The 19,832-nt window shown below is 57.7% G+C and overlaps 1 protein-coding gene across 5 annotated transcripts in view; it reads left to right on the top strand.

Annotated features, from left to right (window-relative positions):
- The window catches only part of CHD6 (chromodomain helicase DNA binding protein 6), an 85,738-nt gene that overhangs the window by 50,916 nt on the left and 14,990 nt on the right, over positions 1 to 19,832 (top strand). For 4 of the 5 annotated variants that reach the window (XM_027904705.1, XM_027904703.1, XM_027904702.1 and 1 more), the window contains 21 exons: positions 644 to 730; positions 937 to 1,086; positions 1,382 to 1,503; positions 2,133 to 2,376; positions 2,810 to 2,986; positions 3,842 to 3,985; positions 4,733 to 4,988; positions 5,452 to 5,662; positions 6,161 to 6,356; positions 6,872 to 7,036; positions 7,409 to 7,588; positions 8,268 to 8,378; positions 10,240 to 10,442; positions 10,843 to 11,045; positions 13,888 to 14,047; positions 14,623 to 14,712; positions 15,668 to 15,771; positions 16,413 to 16,542; positions 16,802 to 16,862; positions 17,490 to 17,547; positions 18,160 to 18,379. In XM_027904705.1, the coding sequence (XP_027760506.1) occupies positions 644 to 730; positions 937 to 1,086; positions 1,382 to 1,503; positions 2,133 to 2,376; positions 2,810 to 2,986; positions 3,842 to 3,985; positions 4,733 to 4,988; positions 5,452 to 5,662; positions 6,161 to 6,356; positions 6,872 to 7,036; positions 7,409 to 7,588; positions 8,268 to 8,378; positions 10,240 to 10,442; positions 10,843 to 11,045; positions 13,888 to 14,047; positions 14,623 to 14,712; positions 15,668 to 15,771; positions 16,413 to 16,542; positions 16,802 to 16,862; positions 17,490 to 17,547; positions 18,160 to 18,379 (3,272 nt within the window). The remainder of the gene's footprint in view (positions 1 to 643; positions 731 to 936; positions 1,087 to 1,381; positions 1,504 to 2,132; positions 2,377 to 2,809; positions 2,987 to 3,841; positions 3,986 to 4,732; positions 4,989 to 5,451; positions 5,663 to 6,160; positions 6,357 to 6,871; positions 7,037 to 7,408; positions 7,589 to 8,267; positions 8,379 to 10,239; positions 10,443 to 10,842; positions 11,046 to 13,887; positions 14,048 to 14,622; positions 14,713 to 15,667; positions 15,772 to 16,412; positions 16,543 to 16,801; positions 16,863 to 17,489; positions 17,548 to 18,159; positions 18,380 to 19,832) is intronic. The other variant, XM_027904701.1, reaches the window with a different exon arrangement.

Here is a 19,832-nt window from a genome sequence, read left to right as displayed (position 1 = left end):
GCTGGGGGCGTGTGTCAGATTTCTCACTCACAAGTCTGTTTGTGGTCTTTCTCAGGATGCAAAGAGAAAGCATGTGTTGGAATGCACTGTACCACTGACAATTCATCAAGGAGCACATGCTCTTTTCCTGTGACTAGCTGGGTTTGGGGAGTTGTGAGCATAGAAGCTTGTTTTTTCTCCTTCCCAAGGGCTAGGCCATGTGTCTCTGAAGATTATTGCTAGGTGGGGCAAGAGGGAGGCAGAGTCAGAAACCAAGGGGTCACCCCTTGCAGGAATGGGGTTCTGTGTATGGCTCTGTGCTGTGGCAGTCACAGCTCTGGACGCTGCACATCAGCTGGAGCAGGCAGCTCAGGGCTTGTACCTTGGGGCCAGATAGGCTGGAGAGGACATTCCTGCCTAACAGCAAGGGCAGCACGGAGCCTGCGACTGCTCTAGAGGAAGAGCTTTGCCTTCTGTGGGGCTCCTGCGTCCTCCCTGCCCAGAGACAGATGTCTGTACCTGCATCCAGGGCACTTGGTGTGCTACACACAGCTAGCAGCATCCTGGGGACAGATGCCCTGCAGCTGTTTACTCGTGCCCGCCATCTGTTTCACCCTGGAATCACCTTGAACTTACCCTCCCTTTTTACTGTTTGCTGTCGCAGCCTGACGAGGATTTGTTCAACCCGGACTACGTGGAGGTAGATCGGATTCTGGAGGTGGCTCATACAAAGGACCCAGACACTGGGGAGGTGGGTGGCTTTATCACTTGCTTGCCCCTCGGAAGCAGGGAGGGAGACTTGGCAGGAGGCCCAGCCCCACAGTGTGCATTGTGGGTCACCTCAAAGCATGCTGAGCCTTCCCAGCCTTTCCTTGTGCAGCCCGAGTTCCTGAGGACCCTTTGGCACAGGGTAGACGGAGGGGCCTGTGTCTCTGAGCCTGACTCTCTGTGCTACAGGAGGTGACTCACTACCTGGTGAAGTGGTGCTCGCTGCCCTACGAGGAGAGTACCTGGGAGCTGGAGGAGGATGTCGACCCAGGGAAGATTAAAGAGTTCGAAGCCCTCCAGATCCCTCCCGAAATCAAGCACATGGTAACGTACCCAGAGGTAACGTACCCAGCTGGCAGCTCTCTGCCCTGGGCACAGGGACTGGCTGTGTCTTGCCACGGTCCAGCAGTGCTGACCTTGTCCCTGGTGCTGCAGTGCAAGCCCTGTACTCTCCCCTCTGGGTGGGTTAGTTGGCAGGGTCTGAGGCTGGGCTCTGGAGGCCAAGACCTTGCTGTGACTCAGCTGTCAGGGACTGCTCTGAAGCGTTGTCCTGATGCACAGCCCCAGCAGCAGGATCTGACCTCGCTGAGCATTGGCCTCTCCCATGGATCTCGTTCCTGCTCTCCCCTCTCAGGAGCGCCCAGCGTCCGAGTCCTGGCAGAAACTGGAGAAGTCCCGGGAGTACAAGAACAGCAACCAGCTGCGGGAGTATCAACTGGAGGGAATGAACTGGCTGCTCTTTAACTGGTATAACAGGTGAGGAGGGGCTGGAGGCCTGTGTTCCCAGGAGCAGTCCTGCTAGCAGCAGGCCCTGGTGTGTGCTGTCATGGGAACAGCAGGACTGAGGAGCAGAGTGGACAAACGGGCCTGACAGAGCAGCCACTGAGTCCTTCAAGTGCTGGAGCTGGCAGGCAGCTGCCAGAAAAATTGGGTTTGCTTGAGCTTTGCAACTGAGTCTTTAAGAATGTTTCTCCCTAGGAAATGCTGATGAGTCTTAAAGGTAGTAGGGCTTAGCTATGGGTCTAAGATACACCTGATTTTTGGTGTTGGCCAGGCTACTGGTGACCCATTGTGTGTCAGGAGCGCAGGAATGTGCGTGTTCTCAGCTGCAGCAGGCCATCAGATGCATCTTTCCCTGGCTCTTGGGTACCTGAAGAACAGCATCTTTCATACTGACTTTGAATCCATGATCTTGCAAGAAATTGGATGGTCAGGCTTACCCAGACATATTTGGGCCACTATAGCAGTGTCCCCCCACCCTCCGTGCTGCAGGGTCAGAGAGGTGTGGGTAGAAGTGACGTGCCTGACATCCCATCAAGGAGTTGGCGACAGGGTGGTTCCTGCTCTCGAGAGCCACGTTCACCTGACCCTGTCCATCTCTGCAGGAAGAACTGCATCCTGGCTGATGAGATGGGGCTGGGGAAGACAATCCAGTCAATCACCTTCCTCTCAGAGATATTCCTGATGGGCATCCATGGCCCCTTCCTCATCATTGCCCCTCTCTCCACCATCACGAACTGGGAGCGGGAGTTCCGCACGTGGACGGAGATGAACGCCATCGTGTACCACGGCAGCCAGATCAGCCGGCAGATGATCCAGCAGTACGAGATGGTGTACAGGGACTCACAGGTGGGTGGCGCACACAGCGTTCCCAGGAGGCCTCCCCAGCCCTGCCTGCCTTTACTTGGGAAGCACTGAGCTGCCTGAGGAACCTGTTGTTCCTCTGGAGAAGGAAAGGTGATCCTTTAAGAACTCTTTGCTGACGTGTGCTCAGGGTGCACTGTGTGAGTGAACAGCCCCAGCTCACGCAGAAGGGGGAAGGTGCAGCAGAGCCCTGGCCACGGTACCTTTCCAGGCCTGTGTGTATGCCCTGGAGCAGTGTCTGGTTTGGAGGCACACAGTCTGTGGCCAGCAAGGAGGCTTGCAGGAACCTGCCCAGTGCTTGAGAGAAATTATTCTGGGAAAATCCCAGCTCAGAGCCAGATACTGATACTGTCAGACAGGAGGTCTGACAGCGTCCTGCCGCCCTGCAGGAGTCAAGCTCTGGTTTTTGTCTCCCTAGGGTAACCCTCTCCCTGGGATCTTCAAGTTCCAGGTGGTTATCACCACCTTTGAGATGATCCTTGCCGACTGCCCGGAGCTGAAGAAGATCCAGTGGCGCTGTGTGGTCATTGACGAGGCACATCGGCTGAAGAACAGGAACTGCAAACTCCTGGAGGGGCTGAAACTCATGGCCCTGGTGAGCATGTCCTGCCCAGCATTCTCCTGGGAGCAGGGTGGGCTGGAGATGGCCATGCCAAGCATTCAGATGCCACTGTCACTGGCTCAGGCCCCACGCCAGGCGTGGGGAAAACCATCCAGGTCTCTAAAGCAATGCCAGTAACAGGGGGCCCTTCAATGGATGGGGCACTGGTGCCCTGCAGCCATCACAAACTCCTTTTTACTGAAGGGGAAAATTAACCCACAGCAGACCTGGGAGGAAGAGGATTCTCCTTGAGGGATCGTCCAGTCCTGACATGCCCAGGTCTTGGGGTTTTCACGACCTCATCTCCTTTCATTGCACATGATTAACCTACATGATTAACCTCTAATAAAAGCTCCCCCTCGTTTCAGTGCTCAGTCATACCTGCCCCTGCTCAGGCTGGCCCTGGCAGCAGGTCCCTCCTGCCCCTCAGTATGGCATGGCTCTGGGCCACATTCTCTCTTTGTCTACCTGAGGCCTGAAGAGGGACATCCTGCCCGCAGGGAGCTCGGGCTCTGTTGGTGTCCCCATCTGGCACCAGCACAGCCTGAAGGTCTTGTGCCAGTACTGACGCCTGGGGGCAGTGTGAGATCGAGGTTTTGCCTGTTGTTACTGCACAGAGCTGGACTGGAACATGTCCAGGGAAGCATCCTGGGAGCCACAAGACAGTTTTGTGTGGCAGTGGCTTGGTCAGGGCTATCACCATGGCCAGGGGAACCTTTTAGCCTGTATGTGCTCCCAGGCCACCCAGAGTGCTTCTGAGGCTGGAAGACAAAGAGCATTGCACTCTTAGGACACCTTGGACCCAGCCAATGGGTCTGAGCCCTCAACCTGTTTTCTGTGTGTCCCCAGGAGCACAAGGTTCTGCTGACAGGGACTCCCCTGCAGAACTCAGTGGAGGAGCTCTTCAGCCTCCTAAATTTCCTGGAGCCACAGCAGTTTCCCTCAGAGACAGCCTTCCTGGAGGAGTTTGGAGACCTGAAGACAGAGGAGCAGGTACCTAGAAGAGTCATGCTGGTGAATGTTGGTGCAGGCCCCTGGGACACCTGATGACCAAACCAGGCATGCTCTCAGACATGGAAGTGGATAGGACTCCTAACGGTGGGAGAAGCAAAGTTGTGACAGGGCTCCCAATGCTGCTTTGGAGAGAGGACACCAGCCCATGCCAAGGCAGTAGTCTGCTCCCACCTGGCCCCCTGCTGCCTTGGCATCTCTGGGCAGCACAGCTCACCTGCCTCTCCTGCCTGGTCTGTCCCTGAAAGCAACAGGAGTGTAGGGGGAATGGGGAGGTTGGTACATCCATGTATCAGTTGCCCTTGTCAGGTTCCCATGGAGAGTCTTCCTCCAAAGTTCCTCTTGAGTGTGGGTCATGGGATGCTGCTCAGTCCCTTGGGCTGTCCCTGCTACCTTTTGAGTGTGGGAATTTCACAAAGACTGTCATTCTGGGGGAGCAGGCACAGGCATATGAAGCAACCACCATCTGCTGTCCAAACTCTGAGCTCTCCTCCTGCATCAGACGCCCAAGGCTGCCAGCAGCAGAAGCAAGTGCAGCTCATGGCACAGGACTGGTCACTCACATGCCTGCTCCAAGGGTGCCAGACCTTGAAGTTGTCCTGGCTGGCTGCTGAGCAGCTGCTCCAGGGTCACTTGCAGTGGGTTTGCAGCTTGGAGGGTCTCTAGCATCGCAGGTCCCCCACGTGTTTGCCATGCAGGGAGGGCAGTGAGTCTCTGCTTGCTCTGCAGGTGAAGAAGCTGCAGTCCATCCTGAAGCCTATGATGCTGCGACGGCTGAAGGATGATGTAGAGAAGAATCTGGCACCCAAACAGGAGACCATCATTGAGGTGGAGCTGACCAATATCCAGAAGAAATACTACCGGGCCATCCTGGAGAAGAACTTCTCCTTCCTCTCCAAGGGTGCCAACCAGCACAATATGCCCAACCTCATCAACACCATGATGGAGCTGCGCAAGTGCTGCAATCACCCCTACCTCATCAATGGTGAGGGCTGTGCACAGGGGGTGTGGGGGGACACACAGGTATCACTGCAACATTTACTGCTTGCTACCTGCAGAACTTGCCCATCTTGGGAGCCAGCTCAGGCCCTTGTGCCATCTGCTGATGGCACAGGGTGCAGTGATCTGCCCTGTTGCCCTCCCAAGCAGCCCAGCTCCCTGCCAGAGCTGCTTGCTGATGGGCATCTCAGGGTCTTGTGAGGCTCACTGTGGTTGGGGGTGTTGTGACACAGGACCCTCTTCAACGCCCCAGCCTGACTTGTTCTGCCAGGAGCTGATGCAAGCCCTGAAGTTTAGTCACAGGATTGGAGGGTCTGCTGGAGGTCTCTGGCCAACCTCTCTAGCTCTGACTGCATGGGTTCTGTCCCTTTGCTGCTGCCCTGGGCGGGAGGCTGGGGAAGCTGCACTACCAGCCTCACCAAGAGCTCACATCCCTTTTCACCTGGCAGGGGCAGAGGAGAAGATCCTGGAAGACTTCCGTAAAACACACAGCCCAGAGGCGCCAGACTTCCAGCTGCAGGCGATGATCCAGGCAGCTGGGAAGCTGGTGCTCATTGATAAGCTGCTTCCCAAGCTGATCGCTGGTGGGCACAAGGTGCTCATCTTCTCACAGATGGTGCGCTGCCTCGACATCCTGGAAGACTATCTCATCCAGAGGCGGTTAGTACAGGCTCCAGCATTCACCACAGCTCCTCCATGTTCCCTACATGCTCTGTACATCGAGTGGCAACAACGCAGGGTGGGGATTTGGCCCTTCCATACCCATTTACTAATGGATCAGAGTTACTGGCTACTGCTGGTGGGTGCAGAGACCCCACTGAGCAGCTCAGACCTGTCCATTCTGCGTAGCTCAGGGCCAGTCCTCAGAGTGACCAGGTGGAAGTAGGTAGAACCCTTGGTCCTGGTTCCCATGAGCCCCATATCCATACACCATGCATGGGGTTGTGATGATTTTGCCATCGTAAGAGGCACAACTTTCGGGAACAGCCACAGTGCACACAGGCTGATGGGGCCTGAGCCTCCACCTGGGCACAGGTTCTGCCAGTTAGTCTCAGCTGCCTGTGTGCCCACACTCAGGCCAGGGGAAGGAGCAGGAAGGGATTTAAATGCTACGGCCGGTTCAGTCCCTGCCGTGACGCTGCTCCCCCTCTCGAGCAGGTACACCTACGAGCGCATCGACGGGCGGGTGCGTGGGAACCTGCGCCAGGCTGCCATCGACCGCTTCTGCAAGCCCGACTCGGACCGCTTCGTCTTTCTGCTGTGCACGCGGGCGGGGGGGCTGGGCATCAACCTGACTGCTGCTGACACCTGCATCATCTTCGACTCGGACTGGAACCCACAGAACGACCTGCAGGTGACGGGCCGGGCTGGGCCGGGCCGCGGGGCAGTCCTGGGCACAGCTCCTGTCGCTTGTGCCAGGAGGGCAGGACAGGGCAGTGACTGTGCTGGGCACGGGGTACCGTGCTAGGAGAGCTAGCAGGAGTGCAGGCAGAGGGGACAGGACACGAGGGAGGTCACGGTGTGTCTCTGAAAGCACAGATGAGCCACACAGCCGGCAACACTGTGTCCATAGCTGGTGTTGGAGTGGATGCGGTGTTGTGCGTCCACATCTGCAGAGAGCCAAGGCTCCAGCCTGAGGCCTGTGTCCTTGCCCTGGGATCACCCATTCCTGCTCCACAGCCACGCAGGCTGTGCCAGAGCCAGAGTCCTGCCGGGTCAGCCACAGGCATGGAATGAGGATGCTGTGGTGGGTGGGAGCCGTCTGTGGCTTGGGTGGATGAGTGTAGGTACTGATGCAGGTGTCACAAACCACATGGTCCCCATCCTGCTGGGCTCCCTGTGCTGACGCTGTGCCCTCTGCACTCCCAGGCTCAAGCTCGCTGCCACCGGATCGGGCAGAGCAAGGCGGTGAAGGTCTATCGCCTCATCACCAGGAACTCCTACGAGCGGGAGATGTTTGACAAGGCCAGCCTGAAGCTGGGCCTGGATAAGGCTGTGCTGCAGGACATCAACCGCAAGGGCAGCACCAACGGGGTAGGTTGGCTGCCTGAGTGGGGCCAAGCGGGAGCTGCTACAGGAGAGCTCTCATCCTCCGACTGCAAGTCACTGCCAAGTTGGAGCAGAGACTGGGCAGGTGTTGGGGAGAGAGAGCCTGGTCCAACACACTCTGCTGCTGATAGCCTGGCAGGCTGGGGGACACGTACTATATCTGGGATGGCATGGACTGAAATTCCTGACAGTCTCTCAGGCAATGTTTTGAAGTGACCACTTTGCTGTAGCAGCAGCAGGTCTGGGTTTGCTTGAGGCGTCTCTGCCCTCCTCCTGGAGCAGAGGGAAGAGCCTTCTCCTGCTGTGCAGTGGTCGGGGTTGCTGGTCAGGTTGGTGATGCCCCCGTGTTTTGGGCAGGTTCAGCAGCTCTCCAAGATGGAGGTGGAGGACCTGCTGCGGAAGGGGGCCTACGGCGCTCTCATGGATGAGGAGGACGAAGGGTCGAAGTTCTGCGAGGAAGACATTGATCAGATCCTGCAGCGCAGGACACAGACCATCACAATCCAGTCTGAGGGGAAGGGCTCCACCTTCGCCAAGGTGTGCTGTGCTCTATCGGGAGGGAAGGGGGATTCCCCTCGGGGGGGTGGGGGAGGAGGACACGCTGGGAGCAGGCAGGGCAGTAGTGGTGGGCTGATCTCCTCCCTGTGTGCAGAGATGTGCCTGCGTGGAGGCTGAGCTCTCCTGTCCCGTTGTGCCCAGGAGAGAGACCTTGCTGGGACGCCACAGCAGGTGTGGTGTCCTGTCTCTCTGGTGGTCAGCACAGCATTGAGGAGGGGCCACCAGCCTGGGTGGGTGATGGGAGGCTTTGAAAGAGGGTTCAGCACTCCCTTTGAAGCTGGCTCGGGCTAGTGAGAAGGCAGAGCGGGGCCTGTGCTCCAGGTACCCAGCAGTGTCCAGGTGTGCTCTGTCCCCCGGCTCCCTGAGGAGCCAGCTCTGTGCCGTGCTCCTGGCTGGTGTCTGCTGGGGACACTAAAGGCCATCTCCCTCCTCATTTGCATAGCTCAGGCTCTGTTTACAGTGGGTCAGGCAGGACTGCAGATCAGAGCGGTTCAGCTCCTTAGGCGAACAAAGAACCCTCTAGCACATATCAGCTTGGGGTGTAACACCCCACAGCATTGGGACTGTGTGCTCAGACAGGCGTGGGGGAGATCTCTGTGTGAGAGAAGGCACATCTAGGTGAGGGCTTGCACCCTATTCACTCTTCTTTCTCTCCCAGGCCAGCTTCGTAGCATCAGGAAACAGGACTGACATTTCCTTAGATGACCCCAACTTCTGGCAGAAGTGGGCCAAGATAGCAGAGCTCGATACAGACGCCAAGAACGAAAAGGTAGGATCCAGTTTGCGGTGTGTGTACAACTGATCTGACACCACGTGGGGTGGTCTCCAGGCAGGAGCTTCTTCTGAGCTCCTGAAAAGATTTATGTTGGGCATCAAGAATTACTACAAGGGAAGACTGACCCACGAGTGCTGGTTAAAGAAAGGCCCAGTTTATTTAGCCACATGTTGGTCTGTGTCTCCCTGATATTCAGGCTGCTCAGTCTGTGCTCCCAGTTACTGCCAAGCCTGGTTAAGGGGTAGCAGCTGGGACAGCATGAGAGGGGAGGAGAGGACGAAGGATCCAGTGCCCACCTGTGAGCCCAGCAGGCTGGTGTGACTGCCTGTCATGAGCTGGGGCTGTGCAGGGTTCCCCACAGCACAGGCAGCCACGAGTGCTGCCCGCTGCCAGCCTCGTGAGCGCAGGCAGCCCAGGCAGCTGGGGTGGGGCTCCAGCATGGAGCAGTCCCAGGACAGTCCCACCCTGCCCTCCAGGTGCCAGCTCTGATCTCCCAGTTCTTTGGCTGTCCCTGCAAGGCCGGAGACCTTTGTTAGTGCAAAAGGGTTCCAAGTGGCAGCTCTTGCTGTGGGTGGGGATTGGTGGGGTGAGCGAGGCTCTTTCCGCTCTTGGGGAATGCTGTTTAACTATTCCCCAGCCCAGCCCAAGTCCACATGAGCCCTCCACATGTACCATGGGCAGATGATAGCATTTGGCTTCTCAGCTCTGGAGGAGGCCTGGAGAGCTGACCTGAGTTAGTGTACTCCAGCCCTGGAGCTCGCAGTGCTGGGCACATTGTTCCACTGCAGCTCCCAGGCTCCCACCACCCACATCTCAATGACTTGAGAGCATTGTCCAAACACTTCTTGAGCTCTGGACAGCTTAGGGCCAAGACCACTGCCCTGGGGAGCCTGTTCTAGTGCCCAACCACCCTCTGGGGGCAGAACAATCTTAACATCCAGCCTAAACCTCTCCTGACACAGCTCCATGCCATTTGCTACTATGTCACCAGAGAGCGAAGATCAGTTCCTTCCCCTCTGCCTCCCCTCATGAGGAAATGAGGGTGGGCTGGTGCTGCTGCTTGTTGGGAGGCAGGAGGGGACAAATGGGATCCCACCTCTCTGCTGGCCCTGCTGAGCTGTTGTGCTAAGCTGCAGCTCAGGCCTCTGCAGCTCCAGTGCAGCCCCAGGGCCCTGCCATGATTCCAGCCAAGGCAGCAATGCCACAGAGGTGGTGTTGGACAGCAGGAGGGAGGCCCTGCAGCTCTGCAGAGCTCACTGCTCAAGCAGAGGCAATGGAGGAGGGGACGAGTGCGTGATGTGTGTGTGTGTGTGTGTGTGTGTAGTGGGGGGAGATGTGGTTGTGTGTGTCCCATGTGCCTGAAATCCGGGCAGATTTAGGTAGCATGGATTCCTTCGACAGGGTGGGGGTAAGGAGGCAGGTACATGCTATTTAATTTCATATTGCTCCCTCCTGCACCTTTTTGCAATCTGCCTTTCCTCTTCCAGCCCACCTGTCCCCCGACACAGAGATTACACCTCCTTCAGCACAGCACTTGGCACAGGCGGTGCTGGGAGGGCCTGGAGTGACTCAGAGCTGAGTCAGCTGTTGGCTGTCAACAGTTTGGACCCAGAGGGGCTGATTTTCAGCCTGGCATCATTGAGGCTGAATTTTGTACTGGCCAGAAGTTGTCTCATGTGTGCAGGCAGAGCTGCAATGGGGTAATTTGGAGCAGGTATCCCAGTGGGATGGTTAGCTGTGGGACTGGCGAGCCAGGAGCCAGAGGTGTGAGCAGAACCAGGTGGCAGTTGGGAGAAGAGCACATACGAGTTTTTCTGCCTGTTCCTGAGCACGTTGTTTGCTCTGTCCCTCGCAGGAGAGCCTGGTCATCGACAGGCCCCGGGTGCGGAAACAAACCAAACACTACAACTCCTTCGAAGAGGACGAGCTGATGGAGTTCTCTGAGCTGGACAGTGACTCGGACGAGCGGCCCACGCGCTCGCGGCGCTTTAACGAGAAGACGCGGCGGTACCTGCGGGCCGAGTGCTTCCGTGTGGAGAAGAACCTGCTCATATTTGGGTGAGTCTCACCCCGCCCAGAGGGCACGGCCACAGCCTCCAGCTGCCCCAGTATCTGTGGGCCATTGGCTACCCCTATTCCTGTCCACCCTGCTTGCGGAGCCCCTTCCTTCCAGCAGTGACCTCCCGGGTGGGACCTGGGCTCTAAGCGAACGCTTGGCATGGAAGGAGAATTAGAAGGACAAAGCATGAGCTGACAGTTGGCACTTCCAGAGCCTGCTCCTACCTCTGCCCTGTTCAGTCCGGCAAACCTCTCTCCCTCTCTGCTCCTGTAATATGTGGGAAAACCACCCCTGTCCAGGGGCTAGCAGGGCCGTGCCCCTCGGAGAGCTCCTGGAGAGAGGTGACAGCGAGGTCTCTCATTGCGTGGGAGTATTTACTCTGTGTTCCTGCTGTTTCAGCTGGGGACGCTGGAAAGATATCCTGACCCATGGGCGGTTCAAGTGGCACCTGAATGAGAAGGACATGGAGATGATTTGTCGGGCCTTGCTGGTGTATTGCGTCAAACACTACAAGGGGGATGAGAAGATTAAGAGTTTCATCTGGGATCTCATCACGCCGACCAAGGATGGCCAGAACCAGGCTCTGCAGAATCACTCAGGTATTGCGTGTTCTCTCTGCCATTGCATCTGTACTCGTCACCCTGTGCCAGCCTGTGGGACCGAGGCTGCAAAATTCAGAGCTGATGGAAGCAGCCTGAAAGTGGTTGTGCTTGAGCGCTCTGATTCTCTCAGCACAGAGAAAGGGACTTCCACGGAGCTGACCTCCACATTGACCCTCAGAGCCAGCAGCAGGGGCTGGCTGAGGGGGGGAGGCTGTCTCCTGGCTCCCAGTGCCATGGCTGGTGCAGAGAGAGCCTTGTGGTGGGATCAGAGGTGCTTCTAAGTTTTCTCTAGCCTGTGAATACTGTCAGGGTTCCCCTGTTCAGGGCGACACTGGACAGCGAGCTCATGGGGCACTGGTGACCCTGTGAAGGCATTGGCTGTGATAGGTATGAGGGTGTGTATTCCACTCAGCTCTGACGTGCCCGGCTGTTCCTCGGAGCCACACAGGACACAGCGTGGACGTTGTTCATGCTTGTGCCTCTGGGCAGCACTGGCAGCTGTGCCAGGGAAAGCTGGGTGTGCAGCTGAGCATCCATCTCACTCCATCTCCAGCTTATGTTTCCCCTTGCCATGGTACTTGTCCCACACATATTGATCTCCAGTGCCTGCCCTGATGGGTGGAGGTGCAGCGTTGGTTTGTCCTGAGACCCTGCAGAGTCTTCCCCAGGTGATCCTGCCTTGTCTCGCTGTGTCTGTCAGGACCCTTGTGCCAGGTCTGGCTGTACCCTCTCTGCTCAGAGGTCTCGCTCGCTTATTTTCCAGTGTGTGAGGTCCATGTGTCACACCACAGATGCCAGATCTGTAATTGCATCTGTGTTCTGTAGGGTGGAGGTTCCCAGTTATCCTCAGCTTCAGACAGGTCACCCAGAGCCTTCCCAGCCCTGCTTTCCCGCAGGCTCTGGCTCTGTTTTGCTTTGGACAGTGGAGATTGGTCCCCTCGCCTGCAGCTCAGTGGCTGCTCTTTGTGGGCTCCCCTAGAGCCCCACCCTGCAAACAGGGCCTTTATCTTTCATGCTGTGACCACAGAGTGGGTGCTGGCTCCCTGGATCAGCTGGGGGGGTGGTGGTCTGGGACACGTGGTCAGGGCCTGCTGTGTGTCCGAGGGCTCTGGCTGCACCGTACCTGCTCTTGGGACAGGTGAGTGGGGCTGGGGGAGGCTGCGGCATCCCTGGGGAGTCAGAGCACAGAAGCCACGTGCTGCTTGTTCTGCCCTTCTGATTTGTGACACAAGGTGAGTAGTGAGGGGGCTGGGGCTCTCCGGACTGCTTTTGGCATCAGGGAGCCAGGCTGAAACCTGGAACTCAGGCGCTGGAGCACAGGGAAGGCTGTTCTGAAGTGGTGATGCTGATGAGCCCCAGTTGTGTGGTACTTGGGGCTTAAAACCCAACATCACCATTTCCCTCTGCCTGGAAATGTCTGGCTGGGACTGCTTGAGAGCCCTGTGGGGAGCAGAGCAAGAGTCAAAACCAAACCAGCTGGTATGAGTAGGCTTGATTTAAATAATGCCAAGTAACAAACAAGCCATGGTTTCAGTGGAGGGTCAGGTTTGCTGTAGTGCAAGAGCAGCACTAACATTGGATATTGAGCAGAGAGGCGACCAGGAATTTCTTCATCAACTCTTCAGAATGGCTTTTCACACCTGTGAGACCCCCACATGGTCTTGGCTAGAGGAACAACCATCCAGCCTGACATCAGGAGCTGGAGGAGAGCAGAACCCTGCAGTGCAGAGCAGCCACAGAGTGGGGAGCCTCAGGTACCCCTCATGCCTGCAAAGAGCTGATCAGGCGAGACATGCCCTGGGCCTCCCTGGTGTGCAGAAAGCAACAGCAACCTCCACCCCTTGCTAGTGCATCTTGGAGCTGTTCCTTCTCAATCCCTGAGCACAGCACCCAGGCAGCCCAGCTCAGAGCTCTGCTGATCCAGTGCCATCCTGCCTTCCATCCTGGAAGAGGCCAAGCTGCTGAGGAAGCAGCCTTTGCCCAAAGGCCAGTTTGTGGTGGAGATTGGAACCCTGGTGCCCACTGCAGGCCTCCAGCAGCCACCCGGGCTGCAACCCTTGTCCTGTCATGGAGCTGCAAACCTTATGCGGGAGTTGAGGACATGGTGATGTCACTGGACCAGACAGATGGGACAGGACTGCTCAGGCACTCCTTCCCTCTCACACATGCAGAAGAGGATGTCTGCAGGACCTCCCTCTGTAACAGCTCATGAGGGAGGCAGCTTATCCCTGTTCGAAGATTCCAAATAATAATGACCCCACCAGGAATTCTTTCCACATTCTGCTGTGAACTCACATCTTATTTCAAGGCTGAAATGTGTATAATTTTCAGCTCCAGGCAGTGGATCTCATTTTATTATGGTCAGCCAGATGGGACCGCATTTCCTTTCCCTTTGGTACCTTAGCCCCCTGCACTGATCTGGTTCCCCCACAGCCCTACTCCTGATGCACAGCATAAGAAACAACCCTTACAGATCAGATCAGATCAGATCAGCAGGTCTGCTGGTATTGATCATTTGGGAGCTTCTTGTCTGAACTCTTGCCCTTGTAGGGTGACCTTCAGAGCTGGCTGCAGTGTCTAGAGAAGGCTCCAAGAGCTGTGCCCAGGACCAAGGTCCCTTCTGTGCTCCTGTGGGATATTTTTTTATATCAAGGGGCCATGTTTGCCCCGTGCACTTCCCCCTCCTTGGCTTTCCAGGCTGCAGCTGGGAGCTCTGCATGGCCTCCTCCAGCTCCTGGCTCTGCTGCTGTGCCTGGCACCCCATGCCGGAGGTGCCTGGTGGCAGTGCCCAGCCGTGCCCGCGCTGCCCGTGGTGCTTACTGGCTGCCACTCACTGTTACAGGTTTGTCAGCACCAGTGCCCAGGGGCAGGAAGGGGAAGAAGACGAAGAACCAGATGCTGCTTCCTGAGATAAAGAACGCGGACTGGCTCGCCACCTGCAACCCCGAGGTGGTCCTGCATGATGACAGCTACAAGAAGCACCTCAAACAGCACTGCAACAAGTGAGCCATAGAATCATGGAGTGGTTTGGGTTGGAAGATGTTAAAAAACATCTTGTTGCACCCACCCCTGGCCATGAGCAGGGACATCTTCCACTAGCCCAGGTTCCTCCAAGCCCTGCTCAACCTGACCTTGGACACTTCCAGGGATGGGGCAGGCACAGCTTCTCTGGGCAACCTGTGCCAGGGCCTGCCCACCCTCACGGGGAAGGATTTCTTCCTAACATCTAGTCCAAATCTCTCCTCTTTTATTTAAAACCATTCCCCCTTGCGGGAGCCCACACCAGCTCGTGGAGACAGTGGGCTGAGGGCCTTTAGCGTTGGGAGGGTGGGAGGGAGCTGCGAAGGGCTCACAGCCCACACAGGATCACCATGTTCCCACTGCTGGGCCTCAGCCATGTCCTGAACAGTGACCCTCTGGCCAATGGGCCCCACCAGGCCACAGGGCTGGGCACTGCTGAGTGACCCTGCAGGGCTGGTGCCCATCCTGCTTTAAGGAAGTGGGTCCTTCCACGTGGGGAAACATGGTGTCGAGTGGGTTTCCCTGACCTCGCTGACCTCTCTGCCACCTGGGACAGGGTTCTGCTGCGCGTGCGAATGCTCTACTACCTGAAGGCTGAAGTGCTGGGGGAGGCTGCGGATAAAGCCTTTGAGGGGACCCCTGCCAGGTAGGGACCTCGTGGTGAACCCCTGCGAGGCTTCTTGGGCTCGAGCACTGCCACAGCCCTCCAGCCCAGCCACATCTGGGCTCGCTGCAGCTCCAGGCGAGTTAGACCTGGGGGTCAGATCCTCACCCAGGTCTTGCTCAGGCAAAACTTCACCTTCGGGCAGTCACTCTACCTGCTCAGGGACTGCAGCCGTGGCAGCCCCGCCGAGGCAGCTCTGAGACTGCAACACCAGCCCGAGGGTGGTGGGGACTTGCAGGGACACCCTGCAGGAAAATGGCTCTATGTGCTGCTTGACAAATGGACCCTTAATCCAAAGTGGGAGTCCACAGAGACTGCTCCCAGTCTCAGGGCCAGGCCTCAGAGCAGAGTATGCCCCATCACTGTGAGTGCAGTCTCTTCCCAGCACTGGGGACAGTGGGACCCACAGGCTCTGTAATGCCTGCAGTCTGAGCCTGCAGGCTGCCAGCTCCTGACCTTTCTGCAAAGACTCAGCTCTCTGTGTTTCACAGTGAAGTGTGATATGCTGAGCTTATAGCTTAATTTCTCCCTGTGGGGGCTGCTACCTTCCCCAGCACAGCTCCATCAGCACAAGTCTGTGCAGTGAGGCACTGTTGGGGCTGGTAGGTGTGAAGAGGTTTCCCCCCAGACCTGCTGTTCGGGTCAGATGGGATCTCCAGTCCCCTGGTGTTGCTTGGGTGGGATAGGAGAGGGGCTGGGCAGCCTCCCCATCACTGGAGAGAGAGGAGCACGAGGGTGGTGGGTTGTGGCTGCAGCTCTCTGACCTCAGGGAGATGTGTGCCCATGCCGTGGTGGGGCCCCAGGCCAATATTTGTTAGCTGTCCCCAAGCCAGCCAGCGATGGCCCCTGCCTCCCCCTGTCCCTTCTGAGTGGTGCCCAGTGCCCCTCAGTGTCTGGTGAGACGGGGAGAGGGGTGTTCATACCTTGTCTGCCACAGGGAGCTGGACGTGCTGCTGCCAGACATTGACTACGTGGAGATCCCAGTGGACTGGTGGAACGCCGAAGCTGATAAATCCCTGCTCATCGGCGTCTTCAAACACGGTGTGCAGCCGGCTGGGTGGGGGGTTGGTGTATGAGGGAACGAGAACCTCTGTACCTGGAGGGGACATCACGTCAGTGTGAGGGGGCAGAGCTGTGTGCCACAGCCACGCAGGGCCCAGACAGCTCTCCCCAGGTGCCTGCAGCATGTCTGGGGGGGGGGGAGATGGACAGGCACCCCATGCTGCCCAGGCACCCCACGCTGCCCAGCGTGGCCATGCTGGGCCTCATGGCAGACTCTGGTTTGCCATGAGCAATGTGCAGTTGCCACCTGAGGGTGAGGAGGAAGGCACAGAGCTTTTCCTGGTCTTATCATGGAGTCCCCCGGCACTTTGAGGAGCCACAGGGCTGTCTGCCCCAGCTGCACCCTGCACAGGTGTTGTGCACAGCTCTGTGGGTGCTGTGCTGCTGCAGGGGGTGGGCTGGGAAGGCTGACCTTTCCCTTTTCCTGCCGCCCAGGGGAGAACCATTAGCAGCTTTTGGGGGCGGTGTTCAGAATTTCTGGGGCGAGGATTGCTCTCGCAGCAGCACGGAAGGAGTTGAAGGCAGGTGGGGAGCTGTGTGCCTGGAGGAGGAGGTTTTCCAGGCCAGGCTCAGACCTTGCTGTGTGTCTGTGTGTGTTGTGACTCTGAGTGTGGTCGCAGGGTACGAGCGGTACAACGCCATGCGGGCGGACCCCGCGCTCTGCTTCCTGGAGAAGGTGGGCATGCCGGACGAGAAGCTGCTCTCTGCCGAGCAGGGCGTCAGCGATGGGGCACAGGACTCTGCTGAAAGGTGGGCAGGGGATGGAGCCCAGCCCTGGTGACTGTCTGGCTCACTCCTGGGAGGGGTGCAACGGGGTGAGCTGTGCACAGGGAGGAGGGGAGGAGCAGGCTGTGCCTCTGAGCACAGAGGGAGGCCAATGGAGAGCTGGTCCCCAGTACCAGGTGGAGGGATGGCATGAGCACCAATTCACTGCTTCCTGCTGTGAGGACTGGCACAGCCACGGGGGCTGCACTGCCGCTATCACAGACTGATTCACTCTCTCACCCAGGGGCAGCGTGGAAAAAGAAGAGAGCAATGGAGAAAAGCTGGAGGGGCTGCCAAAACAGGAGGTGAGTGGGATTCCCAGTGTTCAAAACACATCTGCTGCTCCCAGGCCTGTCCTGCTGTGCTGCAGGCTTGGCTCCATCAGCTCTGCTGCAGGGCACCAGGAGGCCAGCACGGCAGGTGCCCATCCCATCTGCATTGCCTCTGCTCCCTGTGTGTTACCTGTGGATCTGAGCAGCATCCACCTCGTGGGGAGCTGAGGGGGATTGAGGGCTGGGGATGCCCAGGGGTCCTGCTCTTGAACTCAGCTTCAGCAACCATGTGAGGCCCTGTCAGAGGAGACGGGCCATCCCGAAATAGCCCTGGGTAGAGGAAGAGCAGGGAACGAGGCAGCACAAGAGAGTGCAGGGTTTGTTAGAGCAGCTAAGGCTGTCACACTGCTACTGTCCTGGGCAGTGGCACTACATACAGCCTGTGTCACTGTGGTGGACCTCCCCACCAGGCCCAAAATGGGCAGCACTGCCCCTCTGAGCTGTCACTTCCCCTCTCCCTGCTGCTCTGATCCCGTGCACTGAACATAGCCAGCACAGGGCACACGACCCTGTCTGGTCTACCGCCTGTACCCTGCTAAGGGTGGTTGGGCTGCGGGTTCTGTGTGGGACTGAGCCCTCTCTGATGGTTTCCTTCCGCAGGACATCGTGGCTGCTGGGGTGGGTGAAGGCAGCGAGAAGCGGGACGAGCCAGCGGCAGGTGAGGCCATGTCTCTGCAGGGCGGCACACGGTGTCCCAGGGTTTTCCCAGTGCTGGAGCACTGTGCCAGGCACTGGTTGGTGGGCAGGACACACTGCTGGGGTGGGGGGACACACTGCTCTGTGTTAGTGAGTGAGGTAGCTCAGCCTGGACCTACCTCTTGTGCAGAGTCCCAGGTGACCCAGGGGTGGGCCCTGTGCCAGGGTGCTGAATGTTTCCAGCCAAAGCTGCCCAAGGTGACTAGAAGCCATTAGCCTGTGCTTGCCCATGCAGTTACCTGCATGAGATGTGCTGGCACATTCCGTGGGCTGGCTGGCCCCACTGCTGAGCAGGGAGCTGCAGTCCTCTCCCATGCACGGCCTGGCCTAGAGCCATCATTCCTACCCTGGTCTCTGCCTCTGGGCTCTCTCTGAAGGAAGCTAAGATGTGGTGAGGCTGTGAGCCAGCAGGCCTGGGGACAGTCACCATGGTCCCTCACTCCTGACTGTGCTCCCTGCTGCTTCCCATGGGAGGGAGAAGGTGGGAGGAAGCCCTTGGAGCTTGTCGCAGGGACATGGGAACCTGTGGCTTTGCACGTGCGTTAAATCCTGATGTCCTTGCTGATGTTTGAAGCCCAGGATGGCTCCGACTCAGACAGATCCTGCTGGCCTGTCTCCTCTGCTCTCACGGCCAGACTGCGGCGACTCGTCACCGTCTACCAGCGCTGCAACCGCAAGGAGCTGCCTCCCCGCGCCGAGATGCTGGTGCCTGGTAACCATGGCTACTGGCTGCAGGACGAGATGTTCCGGAGAGCCTCTGAGATGGACTCGGTGAACAAAGAAATGCAGAAAAGGTAGTGCAGCAGAGGGGCCTTTCCAAAGCTGATTTATCCCGCTTGAATTCCTTGCCCCCCTGGACTGACCCAGGTAAATGGCGTCACAGCTGGCTGCAGCTGGCTGCCCAGTGATGGAGTCACGTGGGTCCTTGCTGGGCAGGGAATGCTGTTTCCAGCTGCAGGAGCCTCGCTGCTCCAGCGGCCAGCCCAGCCCTGGAGCAGCCTCCAGTGCAAACTAGAGTTTGCAGGTAGCAGATGGTGACACTGCAAGGAAGTGAGGGGACAGCTCTCCAGGTTCAAATGCAGTGTCTGCTGGAACAGGATCAGCCCAGCAGAGCGGGTGCTGCTGAACAGAGTTGTGCCCTTGGGACACACCGTGGGTGAGGGTGACAGATGAGCGCTGTCACAGCCTGTGAGCGATGCCTTCCTGACCCTTGTGGCTCTCATGGTGCTGCCTTTGCCTCCTGCTCGCGGCCTCAGGAGCCCAGTGGTGGCATGTCCTGGTTGCACTGTGCTCCCACTTCGTTTGTGTCCCAGTAAGTGGAAGGGTGGGGGGGCTGTGGTGGCGCCGAATGGATCTGCAGAAGCTGAAGGGTGTGCGCAGGGTGGTGCTGCTGCCATTGCTGCCAGTCTCCAGTGCAGCCCTGGGGCTCTCTGTGCTCACCAGCCCTCAGTAGCTTTGTCTGCTGGGAACCTGTCTCTGCAGCAGGACCCCACGTGGTATCTGTGCTGTTCTTGGCCTCCTTGTATGGAAGCTGTTTCCATTCCTCTTTCTTTGGACTTCTTCCAGTTGTACCATCCCCATTTCGATGTGGGGGCATCAGTGGTTGTGCTGTGGACACCACAGCAGCCTGGTATCTCCTGCTCTTTGATTCTCTGGGCTTCATGTAAAGACCTCTCTGTAAGAAGAGAGGTCTTCTTACAGGAGTTTCCCACCAGTTTTTAATTTGAGACCTTTTGACAAACTCACCGTTGGGCTTCTTGCTTTGAATCATTATTGTATTTATTAACTTTCTTCATGTTATTCTCATTTTTTAAATGAAACATGACTGCAGAGGGCTCACAGCCCCTGGGAACAGGGGTGGAAATGCTGGTCCAGGTATATTTTGGGCAGCTGTGAGTGCTGTCACCCTGTCTGCTCTCCCTTGACATGTCCTACCTGGTGCTGGCTCAGAGCTGCAATTCAGAGGAGCTGAAACTTGAAGCTTTCTCCAGCCCTCAGTGCTCCCTTTTCTCTGCCCTTGCCCTGCCATGTGCACCCAGGTCTGTTTTCTGTGGCTCCTTCTCTGTGCTGTTTACCCGGGGCTGTATTTGCCCAGGACATTCTTCACTGTCTGTCCTGGATTGTTCCTTTGAGTGATCCGCACAAGGTGAAAGTTCAGAGGGTCCAGGCCAGCATGAAAGTTGTGCTCCAACAGTGCTGTAACTGAACCCCCCCATCACCACAGCTGCTTTCCTTCAGTGGGGAGGG

Source organism: Empidonax traillii, unplaced genomic scaffold, assembly GCF_003031625.1.
Source record: "Empidonax traillii isolate 1590-97213 ecotype Southwest subspecies unplaced genomic scaffold, ASM303162v1 scaffold1078:size286220, whole genome shotgun sequence".
In the NCBI taxonomy this organism is placed as follows: domain Eukaryota; kingdom Metazoa; phylum Chordata; class Aves; order Passeriformes; family Tyrannidae; genus Empidonax; species Empidonax traillii.
This window is presented reverse-complemented; position numbering and strand designations above follow the sequence as displayed.